The sequence below is a fragment of the Phalaenopsis equestris genome, unplaced genomic scaffold (genome assembly GCF_001263595.1).
Source record: "Phalaenopsis equestris unplaced genomic scaffold, ASM126359v1 Scaffold000834, whole genome shotgun sequence".
Classification (NCBI taxonomy): Eukaryota; Viridiplantae; Streptophyta; class Magnoliopsida; order Asparagales; family Orchidaceae; genus Phalaenopsis; species Phalaenopsis equestris.
Window position 1 is genome coordinate 286445 of NW_018165274.1, and position 23575 is coordinate 310019.

General features: G+C 36.7%; 1 protein-coding gene across 4 annotated transcripts in view; it reads left to right on the top strand.

Annotated features, from left to right (window-relative positions):
* Window positions 1–23575, top strand: part of LOC110031507 (MLO-like protein 13) — a 90802-nt gene that overhangs the window by 47590 nt on the left and 19637 nt on the right. For all 4 annotated transcript variants that reach the window (XR_002294742.1, XM_020734732.1, XM_020734733.1 and 1 more), the window contains exons 7-9: window positions 21724–21798; window positions 21890–21978; window positions 22063–22112. Coding sequence is in view for 3 of the 4 variants with exons in the window: in XM_020734732.1 (XP_020590391.1) it covers window positions 21724–21798; window positions 21890–21978; window positions 22063–22112 (214 nt within the window). In the remaining variant the exon portion in view is untranslated. The remainder of the gene's footprint in view (window positions 1–21723; window positions 21799–21889; window positions 21979–22062; window positions 22113–23575) is intronic.

A 23575-nucleotide genomic window follows, 5' to 3' on the forward strand; every position in this document is an offset into this window, starting at 1 on the left:
AGTTATATACATACATACATATATATATATATAGAATAAAAATTAAACGTGATTACATAATGAAAATTTATCATTTAAATAATGAAAAGTTAATAATTTATTAAAATAATAAATTAATTAAATTTTATATTATATTTTAGGCGTTCAATTTTAGAAGAATCGACGTCAAGACAAATAACAAATTAAGCGACATCGAGATGAGTGTCTATACTTTTAAATTATAGTATTAATTTAGTATCTCTTCTAAACCAATTTTATGGATTGTTATTCATACTTGATTATGAACTTAATTTTTATGTTATTAAATTTTATTGGTCATTTCGATAAGAATGGTTAAGTCACATATTATAAAATAATTACTGTATTATAGTATTACATTTGGAGTGATATGAATGTTTAATTATGATTGAGTCATCAATTGATAATACTAGTGGGGAACACTAAAGTACTCATGCACATATATGCAAAATGATATTGATATTGATATCTTAATCGACACAATTCTTAGACGGTGCTCTTGTAGCAGTTGTACATATATGAAATGATATTGATATAATAATATTTCCTAAACCCTAAACATTAAACATTTTTATTGATTTATTAAAAACTTAACTGACATGCATATTATTCATTTCTCGTGTATTACTGTGATTTATGATTATGAGTATTTACTGGCTTGTTTAGCTCATTTTTTTGAACTAACTTTTCAGGTTAATTAAGTGATTAACGATGGTCGTTAGAAGAGAGAACATTTATAGAAGACACAAACAACTGATAATAAGATAATTTTAAATGCATTCTTTTATTAATGACTCTTTCATTTGTTAAACTGTAGACTGATGTAGTGAATTTAATTCCAATTGTTCGGTCATTTGTTTCCTTCTTACTTAATTTTATGCCCCGAGTTGGGCTGTGACATGAACTGCATAATAGCCAAACATGTACATGTAAGTATACTATAACACAGTCTAGTATTGACCATTTCATTTTCATTTGTGTGACACACTTGTACATGAATCAATATTTATGATAATTTAAATAATGCTGATTATACATGTCACTACAGAACAAAATTCGATAGAACCATAAATCATTGGTATGCATTGCTACAAATATAATAGTAACAATAAGTGCATTTGGCCGAGAAGAAATAAAATATTACTATAGCATAAGAATATGAATACTCACCTTAGCCTCGTATAACTTGCTTTGAGATTTGTAATCTTTTATTTTGACTTCTCCTTTTTTAATTTAATATCTATAAAAATATTCACAATAATTAATTAATTGCTCTAGTGGTCATTTATGCATATAACAACACTCAATTTTACTTCTAATGTAGTTAAAACAATTCTAAATTAAAAGCCTACCTTAAACTTACCTCACTTATTCTCTTCCTTTGATGCACAATGTCGATCTTGATAGCTTACGATTTTTACTTCAATTTCTTGTTTAAATGTAGTCACAAATATTTAATTGATATAATCTAAAATCATTTTAATAACAATTATATAAATAAACCAATAGTTTATATGCTTCATAACCTTTACTTCCTCCAAAGCTCAGTCTTGTCCTTCACACGGTTTGGCTTCTCAATCACATGCTGTAACATCCAAATTTCAAGAAATCAAATAAAGTTCGACAAAATATGAAAAATACCTCAAATTTGCATTCTTAAAATTCTATGCATAAAATCAATCAATTCCATATGAAGCTTTATGCATGCATTATGAACGGATTAAGAGATATAAAATCTGAAAGTTTTAAGTTTAATTAATTTAATTAAACCTTAAACACCTTAATCTTCTCCCTAATCTCGGGTGAGCACTGTAAGCAACTGACCTCTCACACCTTTTATTCGCTGATTTTGATCGCACGGGTTCTAGGCCCTTTGAATTTTCCTCTCATCTCCCAATTTCACCCTCCCTCTCCCTTACAGCAACGAGTACAAGCGAATCCCACTAGCCTATACACTCGATTACTATAGCGCAAAGCAACTCACGACATTGGCACATGACAGGGAAGCCATAGTTTACGATCTAGGTTTTCGAGGTGATTTCAATGAGTACGAATCTCTCTTTCACCTTATTTAAGACATTTATTTCCTTCCACACAATTCAGTATTGAAGTTTGCCTCATTTTAAATGCATTTTTCTTTTCCGTTAGCCATCTGAGACGCCAAATTTGTGTTAGAAATGTCGAAAGTGGTATGTTAGCTTCTGCATGAGATTTAGTACAAAATCAACGATGAGTTGTAAAGTTTGGGGTGATAGGAAGGATAAAATTTAATTAGGAGGTTTCAAAAGGGCGATTTATGTTTAAAAGACCATTTAAGGTACGTGTTGGAAATTAATGTATGTTTTTGGGTTTATCATGATAGGAGCCTAAATTTCATGAAGTCCTACAACACTTACGATTCTCAGGTTGTTTACATGAGGCGGCGAGCTTGTGACGAGCGTGAGGGAACTCGTCGCAGGGTTGCTCCGCCGAGTCATGTGAAATAATTTTGTGCAATTTTAAAAAAAATAATATTATATTGGTTTTATGTTTTTATGTATTCGACACAATTGCAATTAGACTTCTTTCACCTTGTAGTTGAATACCTTCTTGAAATATATGAATGTCGATTGATTTTTCTTACGATACATGTGATGATATATTATGTTATGATACATGTGACAATGCGTATGAAAATGAAATAATTGTCAGCAGATATTCATTTGATGTGATTCATGCCTGTGATATATGAAAAGTTTAATGTTTGCTACAGATATTATGCTTTAAATAATGTCACAAGTAATGTTATTTGTAGACTATTATATGAGTATTTGCAAGTATGTTTTGTTCGAATGTGGTATTCTCGACTATTACTATTCAGTTGACAATGAAATTCTGGAATTGTTTTGATCAGACGGTGATATAACGTAGGGAATTATTGGTATTGGGGGGTGGCTATTGATAATTGTTATATTGGGGGTCTTATTTTTATCGATAATTTATATGGCTTTTGGGGCAGAGTGATGACCTATGATGATAGAACATGAAAATAGTTGAGACATATATATTTATAAGTAACATTACTATGAAATGACATTGCTATGATTACATATGATAAACAACTTATAAACATGTTTTTGATTATACCTATGAATTCATGCTTATGACACATGTTTATGCAAGCCATATTTTCTATGCTAGTTTTTCTTTTCATGTTCTTTATGTTTCTAACGTATTGTGATTTGCATTTACATATATGCAGTTTCATATGAGCATTGCACGTTATGCTCTTTCTGTGTATAAAATCTTATTTTAGCCTTTCTTATTTTCTTGAGCTCATTATTCCTCACTCTACGTTATCTTCCAAGTAGGGGCAACGACTCCGGGGAGAGTAACCAGGTGTGATTTGTACAACTTTTGTATTTATTATTTTGGGAGTTTGTGCATACGTTTTGGTACATAGTTTATTATGGATTTAGTTGGTTTACATAGTTTTCATGTTATGAGGTTATACTTTTTTAATGCTTTCGAGTATGAATATTAATGATTGATGAAATACAATGTATCACTTATGTTTGTAGTTATTTAGTTAGATTAATTCATCACCCACTAAATTATAATGAGTGTTGGTGAGAATTTAGTATGACCGAATTGTATGCCTTCGTCGCACTTTAGCCAACCCTTAAAAAGAGGGATAGTTGGGGTGTGACACACATAGCTGTTCCACAGGTTCCCTCCTGCCTCTTCTTTTGCTTGAAGCCTCAGAAAAAACTCTCACAATTTGTCCCGACTATACCCAAAAGCTTAAAATTACCAAGGCGGGAGTTGTTAGTCGGATGGAGGAAACCTTTATTATTGTTTTATTTTACAACAAAAATAAAATTCAAAACACAAAAGATCCATTTCATTTCATAAACTTATATTTACAACATATTGTTCATATTTAAAAATTTACATTTAATAAAAAAAAATTAAATTAAAATACCTATTAGATTGTGCTCCACAAGGCATATACTCTTTGTGATCCATCTAGTGTACAACTGATATTTCTGTAAATTGTTAGCAGTTAAGGTTTGAGCTAAAACTTTTCAGTGGGCAAATATTTTTAAATTACAATAATTCTCATTTTAAAATATTTTGTAAAATTTGCAGTAACCAGTAAAAATAACCGTGCTTTAAGAGAAAGCAGTTTCATTTATTTTTATTTATTTATTTGACACTTTTCATCGTTGAGAGTCACATTCTAAATGTATACTTTATAAAAGAACGCGTTTAACTTTTTCTAACCCACCATAAAGGTAGGTAATCTTTTTCATTTTCATTTTCATTTATATTTCTATTTTATTTTCTTGCATGTGTACATTGCATTCTCTTATCAGTACCATCCAGGGGTGATTTTTATATGCATACATATATCATATTTTATCCATCTTCTTTACATTTAACATTTAAAAGAAAAATCTACTTTTGCATTTAAAATCGAAATAGGAGAAAGGAAAGAGCATCCTCAACTTTGAAATCGTGAGAAACACAGTTTTGGAATCATGCTAGATAGAGGGAAGCGGGCGAGGCTAGGAGGCAATGCTGGGTGTGATAAGGTGCAAAAAGAAGGGATTAGGGCTGCTAGTGGGACGATGCATGTGGTAGTTGTGGTATTGGGTTTACGAGACAGGGTGACCTGACTTGCGATGGAGATTGCAGAGACAGGTGAATCGGGAAGCTAAGAGTGTTAAGCGCATGATGATGGCGGTGAGGGGTGTGATGACAATAACGACCTAGGTGGTAGATGTGATGGAATAGCGGGTTTTGAATGATATGGATGTAATATTAAAATTTAGGGTGTTAGATAAATGATAAGGTTTTGGGTGGTATGTTTGTAAATCCCTTTTTTTTTAATTAAGAAGGCATTACACCAGGGGAAACCTTGGTTGCTCAAAGGTGATAGTGGACATATTATAATGGTTGTTGGTTCACATGTTATTCCTTAAAGTGCCCTTCATTGACAATCTTCTCAAAGAGGGCCTTCACTATACTATAATCAATGGTTTCATGTTTATGGTCATCATGGTATAAGCACCGCATCTTATGGGTGATGACAACAGAGCAGAGCATTGTCGATCACTTCTAGCGTTCTTTATTTTAGATATCTTGAGCCACTTGAAAGTAGTGATCATCATGGTGATCATATGATCATGAATGTTTCAGACATTATGTCATTGTGATTGTTGCAATGATCTCCGTGAAAACAATCAATTTGGTGACTTTGATTAGAATAATCCTTGTAGGAATATTTGACATGTCTTAGTTGATAATGCAACAATGACCGCAACTTTCTTGGAGTCAACCTAGTTGGGGATGAGAAGGGGACAAAGGAAGGGCTTTAATAATGATTATGCACTTTAATTCTTTTTTCTAAGTGTTCTCCCATGTTTCCAAGTGAATTTTTTGTAATACATATTTGAATAGTTTCCCTCTGTCTTAATCTAGCTTAGGGCTTAGAAGTTGACTATGGCGGAAACTTTGATCGGACGATATTAACATTTCTTTCTTCTTTACACATAAATTTTCTTTTCTAGAAATTTTCTAAAATTAAAAAGAGCTACTAATATGCACAGGGTGCAATAAATTTAAAATATCCAAAATTAATAACAATAATCTAAAGACAACATTTTAATTAAATATTGAACAATATATCACTATCTGAAAGAAACAGTGAAACGAAACAACAAACACAACATAAATTAGTACCTCAGCTGCAGACATTTTCCTGTGAACCAAGTTTCTTCTACCAAACATCAAAACTGAAGTTTTTTTTTTCCTGAAAAAAGTTATTAACTGTAACAGTAAGTTTAACTCAATGAGCAATTATAATCTTATTTTGCATTAAATTATTTTACCAATGCTATGGGTTAATTACAAAAAGAAAATGCAGTTCATTACTTTATAAAACTTAAAATTTTTATTTAAATTTTATCAATTTTCGTTTCATATTGAGTATTTACCCTTTTTACTCTTTTTAAGAGTCAACAAAATTTCCTCGTACCCAAAAATATCTTAAAAAATATATTAGAAGGTACTCTAAAAAATGTTCCCGTAAATACCCTAAAAATGCACACAAAGATACCCTTAAAATTGCACTAAAGGTAAACCTTTATTATTGCACGGGTACATCGCATTCCCTGCCAGTTTCCTTTGTGGGTAATCCTGTATGACTTAACATTTACATTTCCATTCATTTGAATTTAAAATCTTTTAAAATATAACTTCATATGTTCGTTGTTTTTCTCCCATTTGTGGTATAATTTCAGACTTTCAAAATATCAGACATGAATAAAATATTTATTTTAAGTCATTTAATAAAATAATTAGTCATTTAATAAAACATTAATTTAATGCATAAAGAAAATAATTACTCACCTTATTTTATATGATAACTCTCCTAAATTTTAAATCTTTTGAAATAGTTCTTCAATTCCTGACAATATAGAATATTATATTAATATTTATTATTTGTATTTATCTTGCTAAATATCTTGAAAATTAATAAAACCTTATTTATTTCTTTTCTTAATTCTTTTAATAAAGTCCCCAATATATTATAGAGCAAAACTTCCTTGATTTCTTGATGTATATCATTAATATTACTCGCTATTACTAATTAATAAATATTGATATGAAGAATTATTTATTAATTCATTAATAATTACAAAATAACTTATACATGATTCCTTTTACTATTCAACCAAAAATTAAAACTCTCACTTACCTATTTGCTCAGATCGATCTCCTTCCTCCCTAGCTTGCCAAATTCACCAACTCCTCTTTTTAGGCAAAAATTCCTATAGTTAGAGCTTTGATTTTTTAAAATTTTACTTTAATTAAATAAACATACCCTCACACACAAGTGTGTGTGTATATTCATCTAACAATTTATTAACTAATAAAATATTAAACATACCTTTATAAAATTTTCGTCCTCTGCCTTAGCTCACACGATACCACACTCCCTCCTACGGTCGCGGTTCGACCCAAGGAAGCATACGCGAGCACCACTGAACTCGTTCACCTCCCTTTTGCTCCTTCGGTGCCGTCTCACCCCAACAAAGCACAGGCGTAGGACCTTCCTCTACACACGTAAGGATTGTCGACTTGGACTCCCCTTCTCTTTTTCTTGCACGCGAACAATGCTGCAAATCTAGTATTTTCTCTCTTATGCACGCAATGACGAGACACCTTCTCCTTCGCATACAACAACAACTGCATGGAGCCACTTCTCTTCATCCTCTTCCTCGGTGATGCCAAAAATAGTTGGGATGTGGCGTAATACAAAAAGTAAACTTTTACTAGTATAAAATTAGTGGTACAACACGACTCAATAGAAGAAAATACAATAATAGACGAATACCTATCTAGAGCTATAGGAAGAGATTCAAAGGCGGTAGCGACGTCTACGGGGTGAGCAGCTGCTGGGTAGGTAAGGGGATTTTGTGTGGTTGGTTGTAGGTGGATTGGAAGGCGAGATTGTGGAGGAAGTAGGGGTGGTGGTAAGGGTAGTGGAGGAATGTGGGAGTGGTAGGTGGCTAGTGGAGTAGTAGGGAAAATGGATTAAAAGAGACTCCACATAGGAGATTAAAAGAGAACTCTAGTGAAACTGCCTTACTCTGTCCACATAGTGCATAAGAGTAAGTGGGTGGAAAAGACAAGAAAAACCCAAACACCCAAGGGGAAACTATTTATAACATACTACTTCTGCATAAGAGTAAGTGGGTGGAAAAGACAAGAAAAATCCAAAAAAGATCTAGTGTAAAAATGTCAGCTTGATTGTGATAATTCGTAATCCCTCCCTCTGTCGCGGGTTCTTCTGCCTTCTCGAGGTCACATGACCTAGTTTCGCTTCGCGTTGTTTCGCGGGGCTTCGGCTTCGTTGTTTCTCGATTTTGTCCGCGTCAGTCTTCCGGGGTTGGCAAAGCTTCAGAGGTGCCTCGTTTCGTGGCACTGTTCTGTGCTCGATTTTGGGCGCCAATCCTAGTGTCCGCGTCAGTCTTCCGGGGTTGGCAAAGCTTCAATCCAAAAAAGATCTAGTGTAAAAATGTCAGCTTGATTGTGATAATTCGTAATCCCTCCCTTTGTCGCGGGTTCTTCTGCCTTCTCGAGGTCACATGACCTAGTTTCGCTTCGCGTTGTTTCGCGGGGCTTCGGCTTCGTTGTTTCGAGGTGCCTCGTTTCGTGGCACTGTTCTGTGCTCGATTTTGGGCGCCAATCCTAGTGTCCGCGTCAGTCTTCCGGGGTTGGCAAAGCTTCAACCTCGTTTGTTGAAGCTCCAGGCTTTTTAGAGTATGGTGGTAAGTCGGCGAGGTTGAATGTGGCTGAAATGTTGTAGTTCCTAGGCATGTCGATCTTTCAAATGTTTGTCGTTCGGCTTCTAAAGTACTCTGAAAAGTTCATATGCTCTCGACTTAAGCTTCCCGAATGATCATGCGGGAAATCTTTCATTTTTCTACCGAATCCATACGAGGCCGATTTCTTGAAATGTTACTTTTTTCCTAAATTTATTTGCCTATGCCTAGTTTTTTTTATTCTACTTAGTAATTCCTTGCCAACTTCTTTGTGGAGCTTCTGGATTTCGTGAACTCGTTTTGTGACTTCCTTACTGATTTCTGAAGATGGTAGGAGTGGTACCAATTCAAGTGACGTGAGTGGATTGCACCGTACAGAATCTTGAAGGGAGTTTAATTGATGAATCAATTATAGGTAATCTCAACTTAGGCTGAGATCCCGGTGTCTATCTTTCCTTATAGTGTCCTCCAAAAGTGGCTCAAGAATTTTACGTCTCTGTCAGAGGTGATGGTCGTGGGAATTCCATGCAGCCTTACAATCTCTGAAGTATAGATAGATAATATAAGAGACGTCTAATATTCGGTGTTAGGGTGCAAAGTGGACTATCTTGGAGAATTTGTCTACTACAATCATTAAAGAATATTTATTTTTTGATTTCTTGGAAATCTTAGCACGAAATCCTTGTTGAAATCCACCCACACTGTCTCTAGTACTAGAAGTGCTGTGTATAATCTGGCTTTCTGAGCTCTTTTCTTGGCCACATGACAAGTCATGCATTGTTTGACATGTCGTTCTATATCTCTTGTTAGCTTTGGCCAAAACAAAGTGGTCTCTTACAAGAATGAGGGTTTTGTCTCTGTCAAAATGTCCTGCTAGTATTTTGTTGTGGTCTGTTTGGACGATGGCCTCTCTTAGTGAACATCGGGAGGCACAACTGACTCTAGTGGAAGAGGTATCTATCTGTGCGGTAATATTACCCTGACGGTTTTTCCTGACATTACTTCCATATATTTTTGAAATCTTCATCTGTTTCATATAGATCCGTTATGGCCTTGAAGCCCACAACTCGAGCATGCGGATATTATTAATAGGTGTCAACGACTGAGTGCATCTACTATGTGGTTCTGACTTCTCGCTTTGTGTTTTAGCACAAACTGGAAAGACGCTAGAAATTCCACTCAGGTGGCGTGTCGTCCCTTGAGTTTGCTCTGGTTGTTGAGGAATTTAAGGGCCTCATAATCTGTAAATAGTGTGAACTGGTTTATCAACAGATTATGATTCCAGTGTTCCAGAGCTCTAGGTTAAGTATTTTCTTTTGATCTTATTCAATTTTTCATTGAAGAAAGTGATGGGGTATCCTCATTGGCTTAGTACTGCTCCGGTCCCCACGTCGGAGGCATAACTTTCTATCTCGAAAAGTTGGTTGAAGTCAGGTAATGCTAGCACGGGTGCCTGAGTCACCTTTTCTTTTAGTTTGTAAAAAATGTCATGGGTTGTTGCTGTCTAAGTGAAGTCCTTTCCTTTTAGAAGTTCCATCAGAGGGGACGTGATAGTGGTGAAATTTCTCATAAATCTTCGATAGAAGGATGTCGGGCCCTAAGAATTGCCTCAGCTCGGTGAATGATTGTGGTACGACCCAGCTGATAATGTCCTTTATCTTTACGAGATCCATTTGATGCACTAGACACGATGTATCCTAGAAAAAATGCCTAACTTGTCATGAAAGTGACATTTCTTCAGATGGGCATATAGTTGCTCGACTCACAGTATCTCAAATGCTCCTTTCAGGCGATGCAAGTGATCTTCCTCCGATCGGTTGTATACTATTATGTAGTCAAACTAGACAACAACAAACTTTTAAATTTGAAGTTGGAATACTTGGTTGTACATTAATCTTATGAAAGTGTTAGGTGCGTTCGACAAACCGAAAGACATATTGGTCCATTCATAAAGTTCGTCTTGTGTCTTGATGGTGGACTTCCACTTGTTTCTTGGCCTTATCCCTATCTGGTGATATCCGCTCTGCAAGTCTATCTTGGAGAAGATAGTGGCTCCATGTAGCTGGTCCAAGAGATCATCCAAGCTGGGTATGAGAAATCAATATTTGATGGTAATCTTGTTGATGGCTCGGATGTCAATACTTATTCATCACGATTCATCCTTTTTGGGCACCATCAGGGCCGGGACCGTGCACGGGTTGGTGTTTTCTCTAACTAGCTCCCTTGCAATGAGGTCTTGCACTTGTCGTTGTAGTTCTTCTTACTCCGATGGCTTTAATCTGTAGGCTGGTCGGTTTGGCATTATAGATCCTGTTATAAGGTCGATGGCTTGTTGAATTTTCCTTAGTAGTGGTAATCCCTTTGGTAATTTGTCGGTCATAACATCCTGAAAGTTCTGTATCAATGGTTGCAGTATTGTTGGTACCTCGCTTTCTTCCAAGAGGACTAATGCTAATTTTATAGGGGCATCTCTGATCGACTGCACGAAAGGGGTACGAGGAACTAATGCTGCCTCAGTATCCCTCCTTCCTTTAGCATCCTTAGTAGGTAGTAAAACTATCCATTTGCCATCCTTCTTGAAAGAATAAGTATTTTTTAACTTGTCATGTTGAGTTTTACAATCAAATTGCCAAGGCCTGCCTAACAGAATGTGATAGACATCCATAAGAATCACGTCACGTTGTACCTATTCGTGTAGCTGGTCTTTGATGGAGAAATCAACTAAGCACTGCTGATCTACATGTATCTTGTTTCCCTTCTTTTGTTTGGTGAGGGAATATGACTGGAGATGCTTCTGTATGTCCATTCATAACTTTTTTTTACATGAGCGTGGATACCACTTTCTCGCAGCTGCCACTGTCGATGATCAGGCTGCAAGCCTTTCCCTTGACGATGCACTTAGTGTGAAAAATGTTATGCTTTAGCTAGGATTAATCTCGAACAGGCTTGTATTGTAGTATTCGTCGAACGACAGGTGCTTCTCCTTCGTTTATGTGGAGCTGAAGCTCTTCTTCTGTGCTTTCCTTTGATTTCTTATCAACTTCCTCGACGATGTCGTGAGGGTGACGACTCGACTTGTTGGGCAGCTGGAGGCAATGTAACCGTAACCATGGCACCAGAAACACTTTTTGGCTGGCACTGTATTGACGGAAGTATCTTTTTTGACTTCGTCCCGCTCTGATATGCCCTGTCTGTTCCTCATTCAATTTTGTTATTTCCTCTCAAGGTACGCTTGTCGGCTGTAGCAGTTGCAGGTGATTGAGTAGTTGAAGGTGGTGGTCTGAACGATTACTATTGCCTGTTTTGTTTCTGCTATCTCTCCACCTTGACGGCTAGTGTCTAGATCCCCCACTGTAGCTGTACCACATTGCTAATGTGGGTTTTAGGCCTCTGACATATCCGACGATCGTGTGCTTCTTTGGCTTTGTCAGCTCGCACTTAGTTGAAGTGGTTGAACTGGGTCGTGAAATCCTCAACTGATAGATCTCTATGTTGCAAGCAAGTGGTTGAACTGGGTTGTGAAATCCTCAACTGATAGATCTCTATGTTGCAAGTTGTGGAGTTTTAGGAACATATCCTAGTGATATTGCGTTGGGAGGTTTTTTTTTTCATTGCCTTTATTTTCTCCCACTTAGTTATTTTTTTACTTCCTTCCCTGCTCGTTTGCTCTTGTAGATTCTCCCACGACAAGGAGACATTCCTTATTAGTTTAATTGTAGTTAGCTTGATTCGCTTGTCCTCTGATACGTCTTCATATTCGAAGATTCGTTTGCAGTCAGTCGATAAACTCGTAGTTTGCAGTCGTTCTATGCTTCCTCAAACTCTGGGAGGTCCATCTTGATGTCAAAGTCTTTCTGACCTCCATAGGCGGCCTCCTCTCTTGGCCTCCTTTGATATTATATACTAAAACGACACGGTCGATATTCTTCGTCACTGTGATCGCCTCTGTGGAACAGATTAAGATCATCATCTCTGTCTCTCTAAGACTCTCTTGAGCACAGTTGATGGTAATCTCTTCCTGGTTTACACAACTAACTCGGCTAGTCTCTATTGCAGACAACGACCATCTAAGTCGGCTAGTCTCTATTGCAGACAACAAATTTCGCGTTGGATCTCTTACCAAGTAGAGCCTGATGTATTTCTTCGCGTTGGCACTGCTAGAGTTAGCAATTGGAAGAAAAAAAGTTGGAGGTGATTGGGCAGGGGTGGAGGCTGGGGAAACTCTAGGATAGAATTAGGGTTGAGCTAGCTCTGATACCAAAGGATAATACTAGAACTAATTGGGATGTAGTGTAATACAAAAAATAAACTTTTATTAATATAAAATTAGTGACACTCACTACTCAACAAAAGGGAAATACAATAATAGACGAATACCTATCTAGAGCTATATGAACAGATTCGAAAGCAGTAGCGGCGTCGACGGGGTAAGCGACCATTGGGTAGGTAGGGAGATTGCGTGTGGTTGGTTGTAGGTGGTTTGGAAGGTGAGATCAAAGAGGAAGTAGGGGTGGTGGTAGAGTGGTGAGGAATGTGAGAGTGGTGGTTAATGGAGTGGTAGGGAAAAGGGATTGGTGTGAAGTGGTGAAGGAGTTTGAAGTTTACAACATCACCTCGGAGCAAGATATAGCCAAAGGACCACCCGTCGTCGGTTGCAACCTTAACAAATGGGAAGAGACTCCACACCGAAGATTAAAAGAAAACTCTATTGGAACTGTCTCCCACACACCCAGGGGAAAATATTTATAACCTTCTACTTCTACACAAGAGGAAATGGGTGGAAAAGACAAGAAGAATTTTGAATACACTTTCCAGAAGAGATTTGGCACGAAAAGCTCAGCTGGATCACAAGAATTTGCAATCCCTCCCTCTGCCTTGGGACCTCGTTCCTCTTCGCGCAGTTTTGCTGGGCTTTGGCTCCACTATTTCGAAATGCCCTGCTTCGGAGCACTGTTCTGCGCCAATTTCGGGCTCCAATCTTAGCAACCGCATCGTTTGGTCTTGATTCCAACTTCACCCACGCCACACGATAGCAGTGTCGGCTTCGACAACTCCAGGCAACCCACGGCAAGCGGCAATGCCGACTTCTCCTTTCTTCGTCTAGGGCACAAAGTCTTCTTACACTCGAAATCGATAACTTCTATCTCCTCTTCGTCTCCGCACGAAAGTTTCTCTCCTTCTCCTTAGGTCTTCCCTCTCGTCTCTCAGTTTTCAATTTACTCGAATTGGGATATGACTTTTATGTCATAACAAAAAGGTTGAAGGGATGTGTAATCTAAAGTAAACATACCTCAAAAGAAAAGCTGATGGTATCTTTTTTGCATCTCAAACTTTCTCCCAAGTAGCGTCCTTCGATCCGTGCTTCCATAAAATCTTCACAAATGAGACTCTATTTTGTAGCTTCTTTACATCATATCTCCTAGAATGCTTTCAGGTTTCTCAATATAAGTCAAATCTGACTGAATATTTACTGAGTATACTATAACCATACTTGCTTCATCTGCAATAAATTTTCGAAGTGAAGAAATGTAGAAAACATTATGTACTTCTTGTATATGGGCTGAGGCCAACATATCTGGGGTTCAATTTACCTGTCTTCCCAAAACTTGCATACCCTTTAATGGACTGATTTTAATAGAAACAAACCATTGAACTTCAAACTCAATAGATCTGTGCTTGGTATCATAATATTTTCTCAGTCTATCTTGTACTATCTTCAATCTGTCTTCGATCAGTTTATGACCCGTTTGGGGCAGCTTAAAACAGCGGGCGGCGTTTTGAAAACGCGGCCCGGTTGTTTGACTAACACGTTTAAAGTGCGTGTTGAAAAGCGTCGTTTTTGTTTTTTGAATAACGTCGCCTACGTCATCATCCCCGCGGGCGGCGTTCCCTTGTCACGTTTTCTCCTGAATTACTCCGCTGCCCTCGAATGGCGATCAAACCATCTGCTCTTGCCCCTTTTGGATTTGGCAGCTTCTTCATGATCGACCCTGCTTTTTTTTTCAAACCCCTCTCACTGTTGTTCTTTCTTTGGTACTCCATACATCTCGAGGAGGAGAATGGAGAGAAGCACTTCAGTGAGGAAGACACACACTTTGACGACAGATCTGCTTACCTGGTCGGAGACACCACTTGTTGCCGATCCTCGGGCGCCAAGTTCTAACCTTCGTCGTTCTCACATGATATCACACTCATTCTTGGAATTTTCTGTACAGGAATGCGGTGCGTTTGCTTGAGATATTCAGAAGAATCGCTCCTTTATTCTCCTTTTCTTAGGGCACCTATATTCAGAAGAATCGTTCTGCTGATTTGCACAGCCCCAATTAACTTAGCAGCATTCTCTCCAGCCTCGTACGCACGAGAGAGGAGGGTCAGGAAAGCCATTGCCATAGAGGATTACAATGCAACCTGTATGTTTCTTTATCTTGGTTTTTGGTACAACTTTATTATTGGATGAATTAATGTATTTAGGGTTTAATTCATGCTTCTTCATCAGTTTTGTTTTGTACCTTGAGATATTCAACTAGATGTGTTGTTGCCTATGTAGATTTAGGACTCGAGTAGGAATATCCCTTGGGTTTCATTTCCCCTAGATTTAACCAATTTGATGGTCTAAGGAACCTCAAACAAGATTTGGTTTGGTATCGAGCCACTTGTTGCAAACTCTATTAATTAGTAAAAAGTTCGCATCCAACTCCGTACAAATGGTGCATACATATCTTGTGTGTAAATACAATTTATTGGATGACTAATTATAGACCTTTCAAAGCTTGCTGTGGGTATCATTTGAGTATTATGTTATCTTATCGATTGAGTGGGTTGGAGGGCATGAGCGGGTATCTCGTTATTGGTCTGTTGTTGCCTTTGGATGAATATTTTTTGACTTTCTTTATTTTGAGCTATCTTTTTTTTGGTTGGGCAAGAATGCATTTTACATTACTAATCCTTTGATTTTAGGCTAATTGGATTATGGGTAGGATGTTATAAATCTCTTGTATGATTCTATCACGATTAGTAGAAAATTTAGAGTTGGGGCTTTATAAGAATTATCTTGCTTGATTTTGTGAGGGGCATAAGTGGTTAAAAAGTGTGGGAAAACAGGAGGTATTACAACACAAAGGTAAAGAAGGGGATTTTGTAGAGTTCACAAAGCTTTGTGTATTAATCCAAATGCTTATAACACCCCAACACTTTGTATCATAAAAGTTTTGCAAGATATTAGAAGTTATTTTTAATTGAAGCAATGGGGAATAAATAACGAATGAAGCATTGTAGGGAAGGAATAATCTAGAAAAAGCTGCAAATCAGATGTTTTACAAACGCTGTTACCAAACAGCTAGACAACTTATCCAAACCAGGGGCATAATTGTCATTTATCCAGAAACAACTGCAAATCGGCTATTTTCCAAATGCACAAATCAAACAGTCAGCCACATCAGCTGCTAATTAGCAGCTTATCAGGATAAGACGCTTATCTGAATAAGATGGATAAGTTGCAGCTGCCCCAAACAGATCCTTAATCTTGTCAGTAGCATCAATAAACAAATCAACTCGAATGATTTCTTTCATCTGTTTTAGCCCAACATAAATGAGTCTTGCACTTTATTCCATACAAGACTTCATGGAGTCATCCTAATGCTAGACTGATAACTGTTATTATAAGTAAACCCTAGTAAAGGTATATGTGATTCTCAACCTCTACTAAAGTGAATGACACATAAAATTAGTAGATCCTCCATGGCCTGAATGGTCATCGTTGACTAATCATCTGTTTGAGGGTGAAATGTTATATTGAAAGTTGTGTGCCCAACGCTTCCTGAACCTTCTTCAACAATTTAGAAGTAAACCTGTCATCTCTTTCGGAGATAATTGGCCTAAGTACTCCATGCAATTTTACAATTTGATCCACATATAATTTGACTAATCTCTCCGCTTAATCTGACTGTCTAACGAGTAAGAAATGGTTAGACTTTGTTAATCTGTCGATGATTACCTAGATAGCATCACGGCCTTGATGTGATCTAGGCACGCCAGTCATAAAATTCATCACAATCTCTTTTCATTTCCATTCTGGATTCGATAAAGTTTGCAACTTATTTCTAGGAAATTGATGCTCTGCCTTCATTAGTTGACGTGAAGGACACTTGGCCACAAATTTTGTCACACTTCTTTTCAATCATGGCCACAAAATACTTCTTTGAGATCTAGATACATTTTATTGCTCCTTGGGTGAATAGTATAGCCATATAAATGTGCTTCTTCTAGAACTCTTATCTCAAATCATAAACAATTGGAACATAAACCGGCTTTTATATCTCAATAAATAATTTTATTGCTCCTTCACTAGTTGACGTGAAGATAACTTAGCCACAAATTCTGTCACATTTCTTTTCAATCATGGTCACAAAATGTTTCTTTGAGATCTTGATACATTTTATTGCTCCTCAGGTGAATAGTATAGCCATATAAATGTGCTTCTTCTAGAATTCTTATCTCAAATCATCAACATTTGGAACATAAACCGGTTTTTATATCTCAATAGATAAATATGATCTAACATATACCTCTCCAACCTGTATGTCCTAACCTGTTTTAAGATTTTTCTGAATACTGTTATCTCTGGTTAAAGAATCTAAAATTTTACTCTTCAAAATTGAGTGCATCATCAACTGATAAAGTTGAACCATACTATTATTATCATAATTAATTATAGATAGCTTCAACTTTTCCGGATCTTGAAGTAATTGCTCCTCTTGAGTAAAAAAATAATTCAAATTACCTGAACTTTCTTATTCAACACATCTGCCACAACATTCGCTTTTCCTGGATGATACTTAATATCTAAATCATAGTCTTTAATAAATTTCAGTCTTCTCATCTGCCTCATGTTCAGCTCCGTCTGAGTAAACATATACTTCAAACTCTATTAATTAGTAAAAAGTTCGCATCTAACTCCGTACAAATGGTGCATACATATCTTGTGTGTAAATACAACTGCCTCAAGCTCCAAATCATGTGTGAGATAGTTCTTTTCATGATTTTTCAATTGTCGTTATGCATATGCAATAACTCTTCCATGCTGCATAATTACAAAACCTAAACCGCTTAAACATGCATCATTGTAAATCTAAAACTCGTTAGAATTTGAAGAAATGACTAAAACTGGAGTAGACATCAAGCAAGTTTTCGACTTCTGAGAGGCCTCTACACAACTATTTGACCATTCAAACTTTATTGTCTTCTGGGTCAACCTTGATGGTGACATAGCAAGCTGCGAGAACCCTTTTACAAATCTTTTGTAATAACCAGTCATATCTAGAAAACTTGTGACCTCGGTGACAGTACTAAGTGTTGGCCAATCTGCAATCACCTTGACCTTATGCTGATTCGAAGATATGCCGATTCCGCGGATAAGTGCCCAAGAAAAGCCACATTTTTAAGCTAAAATTCACATCTAAAAATTTTGGCGTAAAGTATGTTCTCATTCAGAACCTGTAGCACATGTAAATGATCAAAATGACTATTGTCATCCATCAAATGCACCAAAATATTATATATAAAGATGATGATCACGAAAGTATTTAAAAACTGTCTGAAGATTATGTTCAAGAGGTCTATGAAAACTGCTAGAGCATTTGTCAATCCAAACGACATCACTACGAATTCATAATGCCCATATCTGGCCCCAAAAGCGTTTTTTGTTGTCTTCTTTTATAATCCTCAACAGATGATAGTCTGACCTCAGATCAATCTTTGAAAATATAAATGTCCCTTTCAACAAATCAAACTAGTCATCATCAGTAGTGTATACTTGTTTTTAACTGTGATCTTATTTTACTTTCAGTAGTCGATGCACATCCTGAAGCTTTCATGTTTTTTCTTCACAAATAATAATGGATCTCCCCAAGGTGAGGTGCTATGTTTGACAATTTTTTTAATATTAATTTGTTAGTGATAGAAATAGGATAGCAAAGAATTGATTTTCACCGTCCAATCGTTCGTTCCCATCCTAGTTAATTTCAAACCCTGGGCCTTGGTGACTGAAGGGTGGGGGTCGGTGACCTTATGATTTGCTCAAGTGAATTTGGCTACTTTGTCCCTATGGAACTTGTTTTCTTCGGTTGAGTTGTTAATAGGCTCATAAATGTCTTTAGCCTTTTTGGATGCTAACCAGTGACAAATTGATGGGGCAGCTTGCCAAAAGAGTGAACTCTTAATTGTGGGTGGGGAGGGGGGGATTACTTACATCATCGCATCCTTGAATGAAGAGTAGTGCTCTACTCGATTGGTCATCTTTTTGGTCGAAAGATGAAGGCTTGTAATGCAGAGGAACTTGTTCGTTTAGGATTTCTACGTAAGTGTTTAAGAGAACAGAGAGATGACAACAAGCTTCGAGCATAGATTGATAAAGATAACCAACACTGATGCCGGTGGAAGATTAAATCACCACGAAAAAGTACAGTTATTATTACTAAATTCAAAAGTGTTATAAACATGACTCTTGCGAACATGAAATAAACAACAAACATAAAATACACCCTGGGGCAATAGCATAGAATGGAGGGAGGCGGCTGGCCAACAGGTAGATGACGGGCTTGGTGAATGCGAGAATAGTGGAATGGGTTTGAAGGGAATCATCATTGATTGTATCTGGTGGATTGGGCTGCAACAGCTGTTGGAGGGGTGGGTATGGGCTGCTGTAGTGACTGGAAGGGTTAGAAGCGGGTGACAACAATACTGATTTAAGTGGGAGATGCATGATGGTCTGTCTGGTAGGTGGAGTAGGTCGGTGGCCTTATGGAGTAGAGCTGGAGAGATGACGGGCTGCTGGAAGGTGGTAGGAAGGGGTGACTAGCAGCAGGAAGGGGCAGCAAGGGGCCTATATGGCTGCTGGGAGGTGGCTGGAGGTTTGGGTGGCAACTTGGATGGTCCTAGAGGCTTGTGTGGTTTCTTACGGCTGCTGGAAGGGGGCTGGAGGCCTTGACGACAACATAGAAGATAGTTTGTGGCTGTTGGAAGCGGGGAGGGGCTATTGAAGGATAAATGTCTCATTGACGTTGAGCTATAGCAGGAGCACCACCTGGACCCTAGGAGATGGTCACCACCACAGACGAGTTGTTGTCAAAGCACCTTCTTGTGATTGGGTACAAGCCCCAGAAGGGAAGAACACCTCAAATAAAACAAATGAAAAAATGAAATCAGCAATCATCAAAAACCTCCGCACTCTAGGCGAACACAACATAATATAAAGGATCCTATCATAAAGAATTATGAAGGAATTTGAACTCTGGAATTGGATAGAAATAGAAATAGGAATGGGGATAGAAAAGGCAAGTAATAGAATAGAAAGGAATTGAAATTTGGATAGAAATAGGAAAGGGGAGTGTGGGAAGGGTTGGACCGCAATACTGTAGCAACTATAGTCGTGAAATCCCGTTTCCGTTACAGGGGAGATGAAATGAAAAGCTGAAGAAAATGATGTGAGGAGTTGGGCCGTCGAATAAAAGGGTTAGGAAGCGAGGGGCCGAGAAAAGGAAGAGGGGAATTCACTCTCTAAATCGAGTGTGAGACGGGAGCTCTCGGGCATGCGGTTAGGAAGCAGAAGAAGGAAGGAGAGGTGTTGAGAGTTCTTCTTACCCAAGGATACAACATCGTGCGCTGTACTGGAAGGAAGACAAAGATCGCCGCTGCGTTGAGCGGCGTGTGAAGGAGAGGTGGACGATGTAGGAATGAGCCGAAGCATTGGTCACGTGTACTTGGAGCCTTAAGAAGAAGAACGAGGGGGAGGAGGTGACAACGGGAGAATAAGAGGACGCTGCATCTTGCGAGCGGAGGAAGCCTTCGCACAGTATAAGGCTCGACCAAGGCTTTCGATTTTAGAAGAATCGACATCAAGACAAATAGAAAAGTAATTGACATGGAAGTGGATACTCCTCTTAAATTACAGCATGCTTTTAGTCTCTTTTAAAACCAATGGTATGAATTGTTATCCTGTTTGATTAATGCAATTGATTTTTTTATTATTAAATTTTTTCGATTATTTCGATGCAGAATGCTTATAGTCTTATATTATTAAATAATTGATGCATTATAACATTACATGCTGAGTGATATAAAATTGTGAATGATATAATTTATATAGAGTGACTTTATGTGTACATCTGAGTATGATGAAATCACCTTTTGATGATACTAGTGGGGGAACACTATTATACTCGTGCACGTTTATGAAAAAAAAAAGGATATTGATGCGTCTTAATTTATAATTTTTTAGACGTTGCTTCTTTGACGATTGTACAAATACATAATGATATGGATATGCTATCGATATAGTAAGGTTCTTTGAATAACATTGAATATTTTTATTGATTTATTAAAAGCTTGACTGACATGCTTCATTTTCTCTTATATTACTGTAGTTTATGGAGTATGAGTATTCATTGACTGATTTTGTTCATAGTTGTTTTAAACAAACTTTTTAGGTTAATTAAGTGATTAATGATGAGTGTTAGAAGAGAAAACATCTATAGAAGATGCAGACAACCAATAAAGAGTTAAACTTAATTTTACTGGCTCTTTTATTTTGTTAATTACTAGTCTTTTATCCTAATTAGTGGCTCTTTTATTTTGTTAATTACTAGTCAGAAATTGGACATCGAAAATTTATTTCATATTGTCCTACCGTATGTTTTTGCCTTGGTTGATTCCAAGCCTCAGGCCAGGTCATGACAACAGTACCACGTCCGCGGCACGGTAGCAGCTACAGTACCGCAACCCGGTAAGCTTTCGCGTTAAACACATATTATCGAGGCTTTTTATCACAGTTGTCGGTCACATGTATCACATTTTGGTTTGCACCTGCGGCTTCTAGTGAGGTATTCTTAGATGGTGTGGCTGGCGGGTTCCTGAAGTGTGGATGGCTGAGCATGGGCTGCTGGCACAAGCTTGGTAGTCTGGACGAGATGTATAGCCACCAATTGTAGGATTTCATTTGCAGTAAATCTATATCCTTTTGATGATATCAAATTACAAAAGAAAATTTTATGATTTAGAGGATGAAGGATGGGGGCTTGAACTTATCCTAGGAAATTGCCAATTAATCTATCAACGGATTGCAAATTATGGCTTTGATTTTGAGGATATAAAATTATATTTCAAAATCCATGAATTATAATTTTGACTGGAGACCTAGAAAATGATCAATGACCGCAGAAAACCTTCATTTAATGACTTGTTAATGATTCTGCAGGCATTATCAAGTACGAAGCTAAATAACTGAATAGGTCATTTATGCGGATTATTAAGAAGCAAGTTACCAATGTTGGACTTGAAGTTAGAATAATAGTTTAACATGCCAAGTAATTCTGTTAATTTTACTTTTCAACTGCAGATGTCTTTCTTCAAGCAGTTTTATGGCTCTTTTACTAAATCAGATTACAAAGCACTGCGAGCAGGATTTATCATGGTAAGTCGAGAAAAAATTGCATTTTTTCCTCTCTCCCTCCATTCTTTCATTTTATATATATTTCACCCGTTTGTTTTGTTTATAATTTCAGAGGCACTGCCCCACACATTCTAAATTTAATTTTCACAAGTATATGATGCGTGCTCTTGAGGATGACTTCAAGAAAGTAGTTGGTATAAGGTAAATGGGCACCTTGCTTAGCCTATGTGTTATTCTTTGATCCATGAATTAGTGATAATTGTAAACATCCTTTTCTATCTGCAGCTGGTATCTTTGGCTCTTTGTCATTATTTTCTTGTTAATCAACATTCATGGTATGTAGCCATCAGTCATTTGTGTTCTCCGCTGTCTATTGAGTATGCTTTCGAATTAAAAATGTGATTGAGCTGACGACCTAGCAAATTCTTCGCTTTCTAGAAGTAGTTTCAGGTTTGGATGGGAAAGCAGAATCTGCTGGCTTTTTGTTATTTTCTTTCTTTTCATTTTTATTTATATAAAGAATGCAAATGAGCAGAAACATATATTCTGAGTCTAACTTCTTTTCCCTTGTTCAATATCTGTTATGTGCTTTCTATCTAATTGGAGATCATAACGAACTTGCACAGCATTTGTACATCTTTAAATGAACAAAAAAGGCCATTACTTCGTGATTCACTTGTACCATAATTCTTTCTTTTACCCAAAACAATAATTCAATGAATACTTAAATTGATATGATACAGTTAGGACGAAGATCTGAGTTTTGCATAACTCTGCTTTTTATTTCTAAAACAAGGATGAGAAGGCATGTCACTTGTATACCTAATGTTACGAAATACGGGAGATGAACAAAAACAAAATAATAATAATAATAATAATAAAAGGAGTAACACAGATTTTACGTGAAAAATCCAAGATGAAAAGATGCACGAGCAAAGGGAAGAAGTTACTATATTATGCGAGCAAGTTTCATGTGCTTAGTTTTCTCATGATACATCTAATTTTATTAGAAAACTAAGATGATTAACAATTTATTCTGGAAGTTAAATTTAACTTATGTTAATGAGCTTAGTTTTCTCATGATACATCTAATTTTTAGTGAGAAGATAACACTTAAATTATCACACATCACGGTGGTAATAGTTAAATTTTCACTAAGTTTTCCAAATAAAATTTTTAGGCACATTTTTCTATACAAGTTGCAATAACTGTTATGTACTCAGTTTCAGTTATAAACAATGTTATTGTAGTTTGGATGATAGAGTTACAACTAATAGGACAACCACTAAAAATAAACACATATCTTGTGAGTGATCTTCTCCTATCAAGATCTTCAATAAAGTCTGATTCAACATAGTTGATTGCTCCATTTATTGTCTTCCTAATCTATAAACATGCATATTTAGTTCCACATAAGTATTTGACAATCCACTAAACCATTTTTTAATGCTCTTTTCTAGGATTAATCATTACATACTGATTGTACAGACTGTGCTGAGTGCACATGATAAATTTAAATGTGAGCTTATCGTAACATACATGAATAATCACACTTGAAGAGAATATAAAACTCGAGACATAAATTCAATTTCATCATTTGATGGTGGACATAAAACTGATAAGGGCCTGAAGTGCGTAGCTGATATAGTACTAATATGTTTGACATTTTGTATATTAAACTTGTGCAAAATTTTTTTTGAAGTAGTTGTACTGACTCATAAATTGTTTATCTTTCTATCTCTCTGAATCTCCATGTTATCAGCTCTCAAATCTTTCATCTCAAGCTCACTATTGAGTT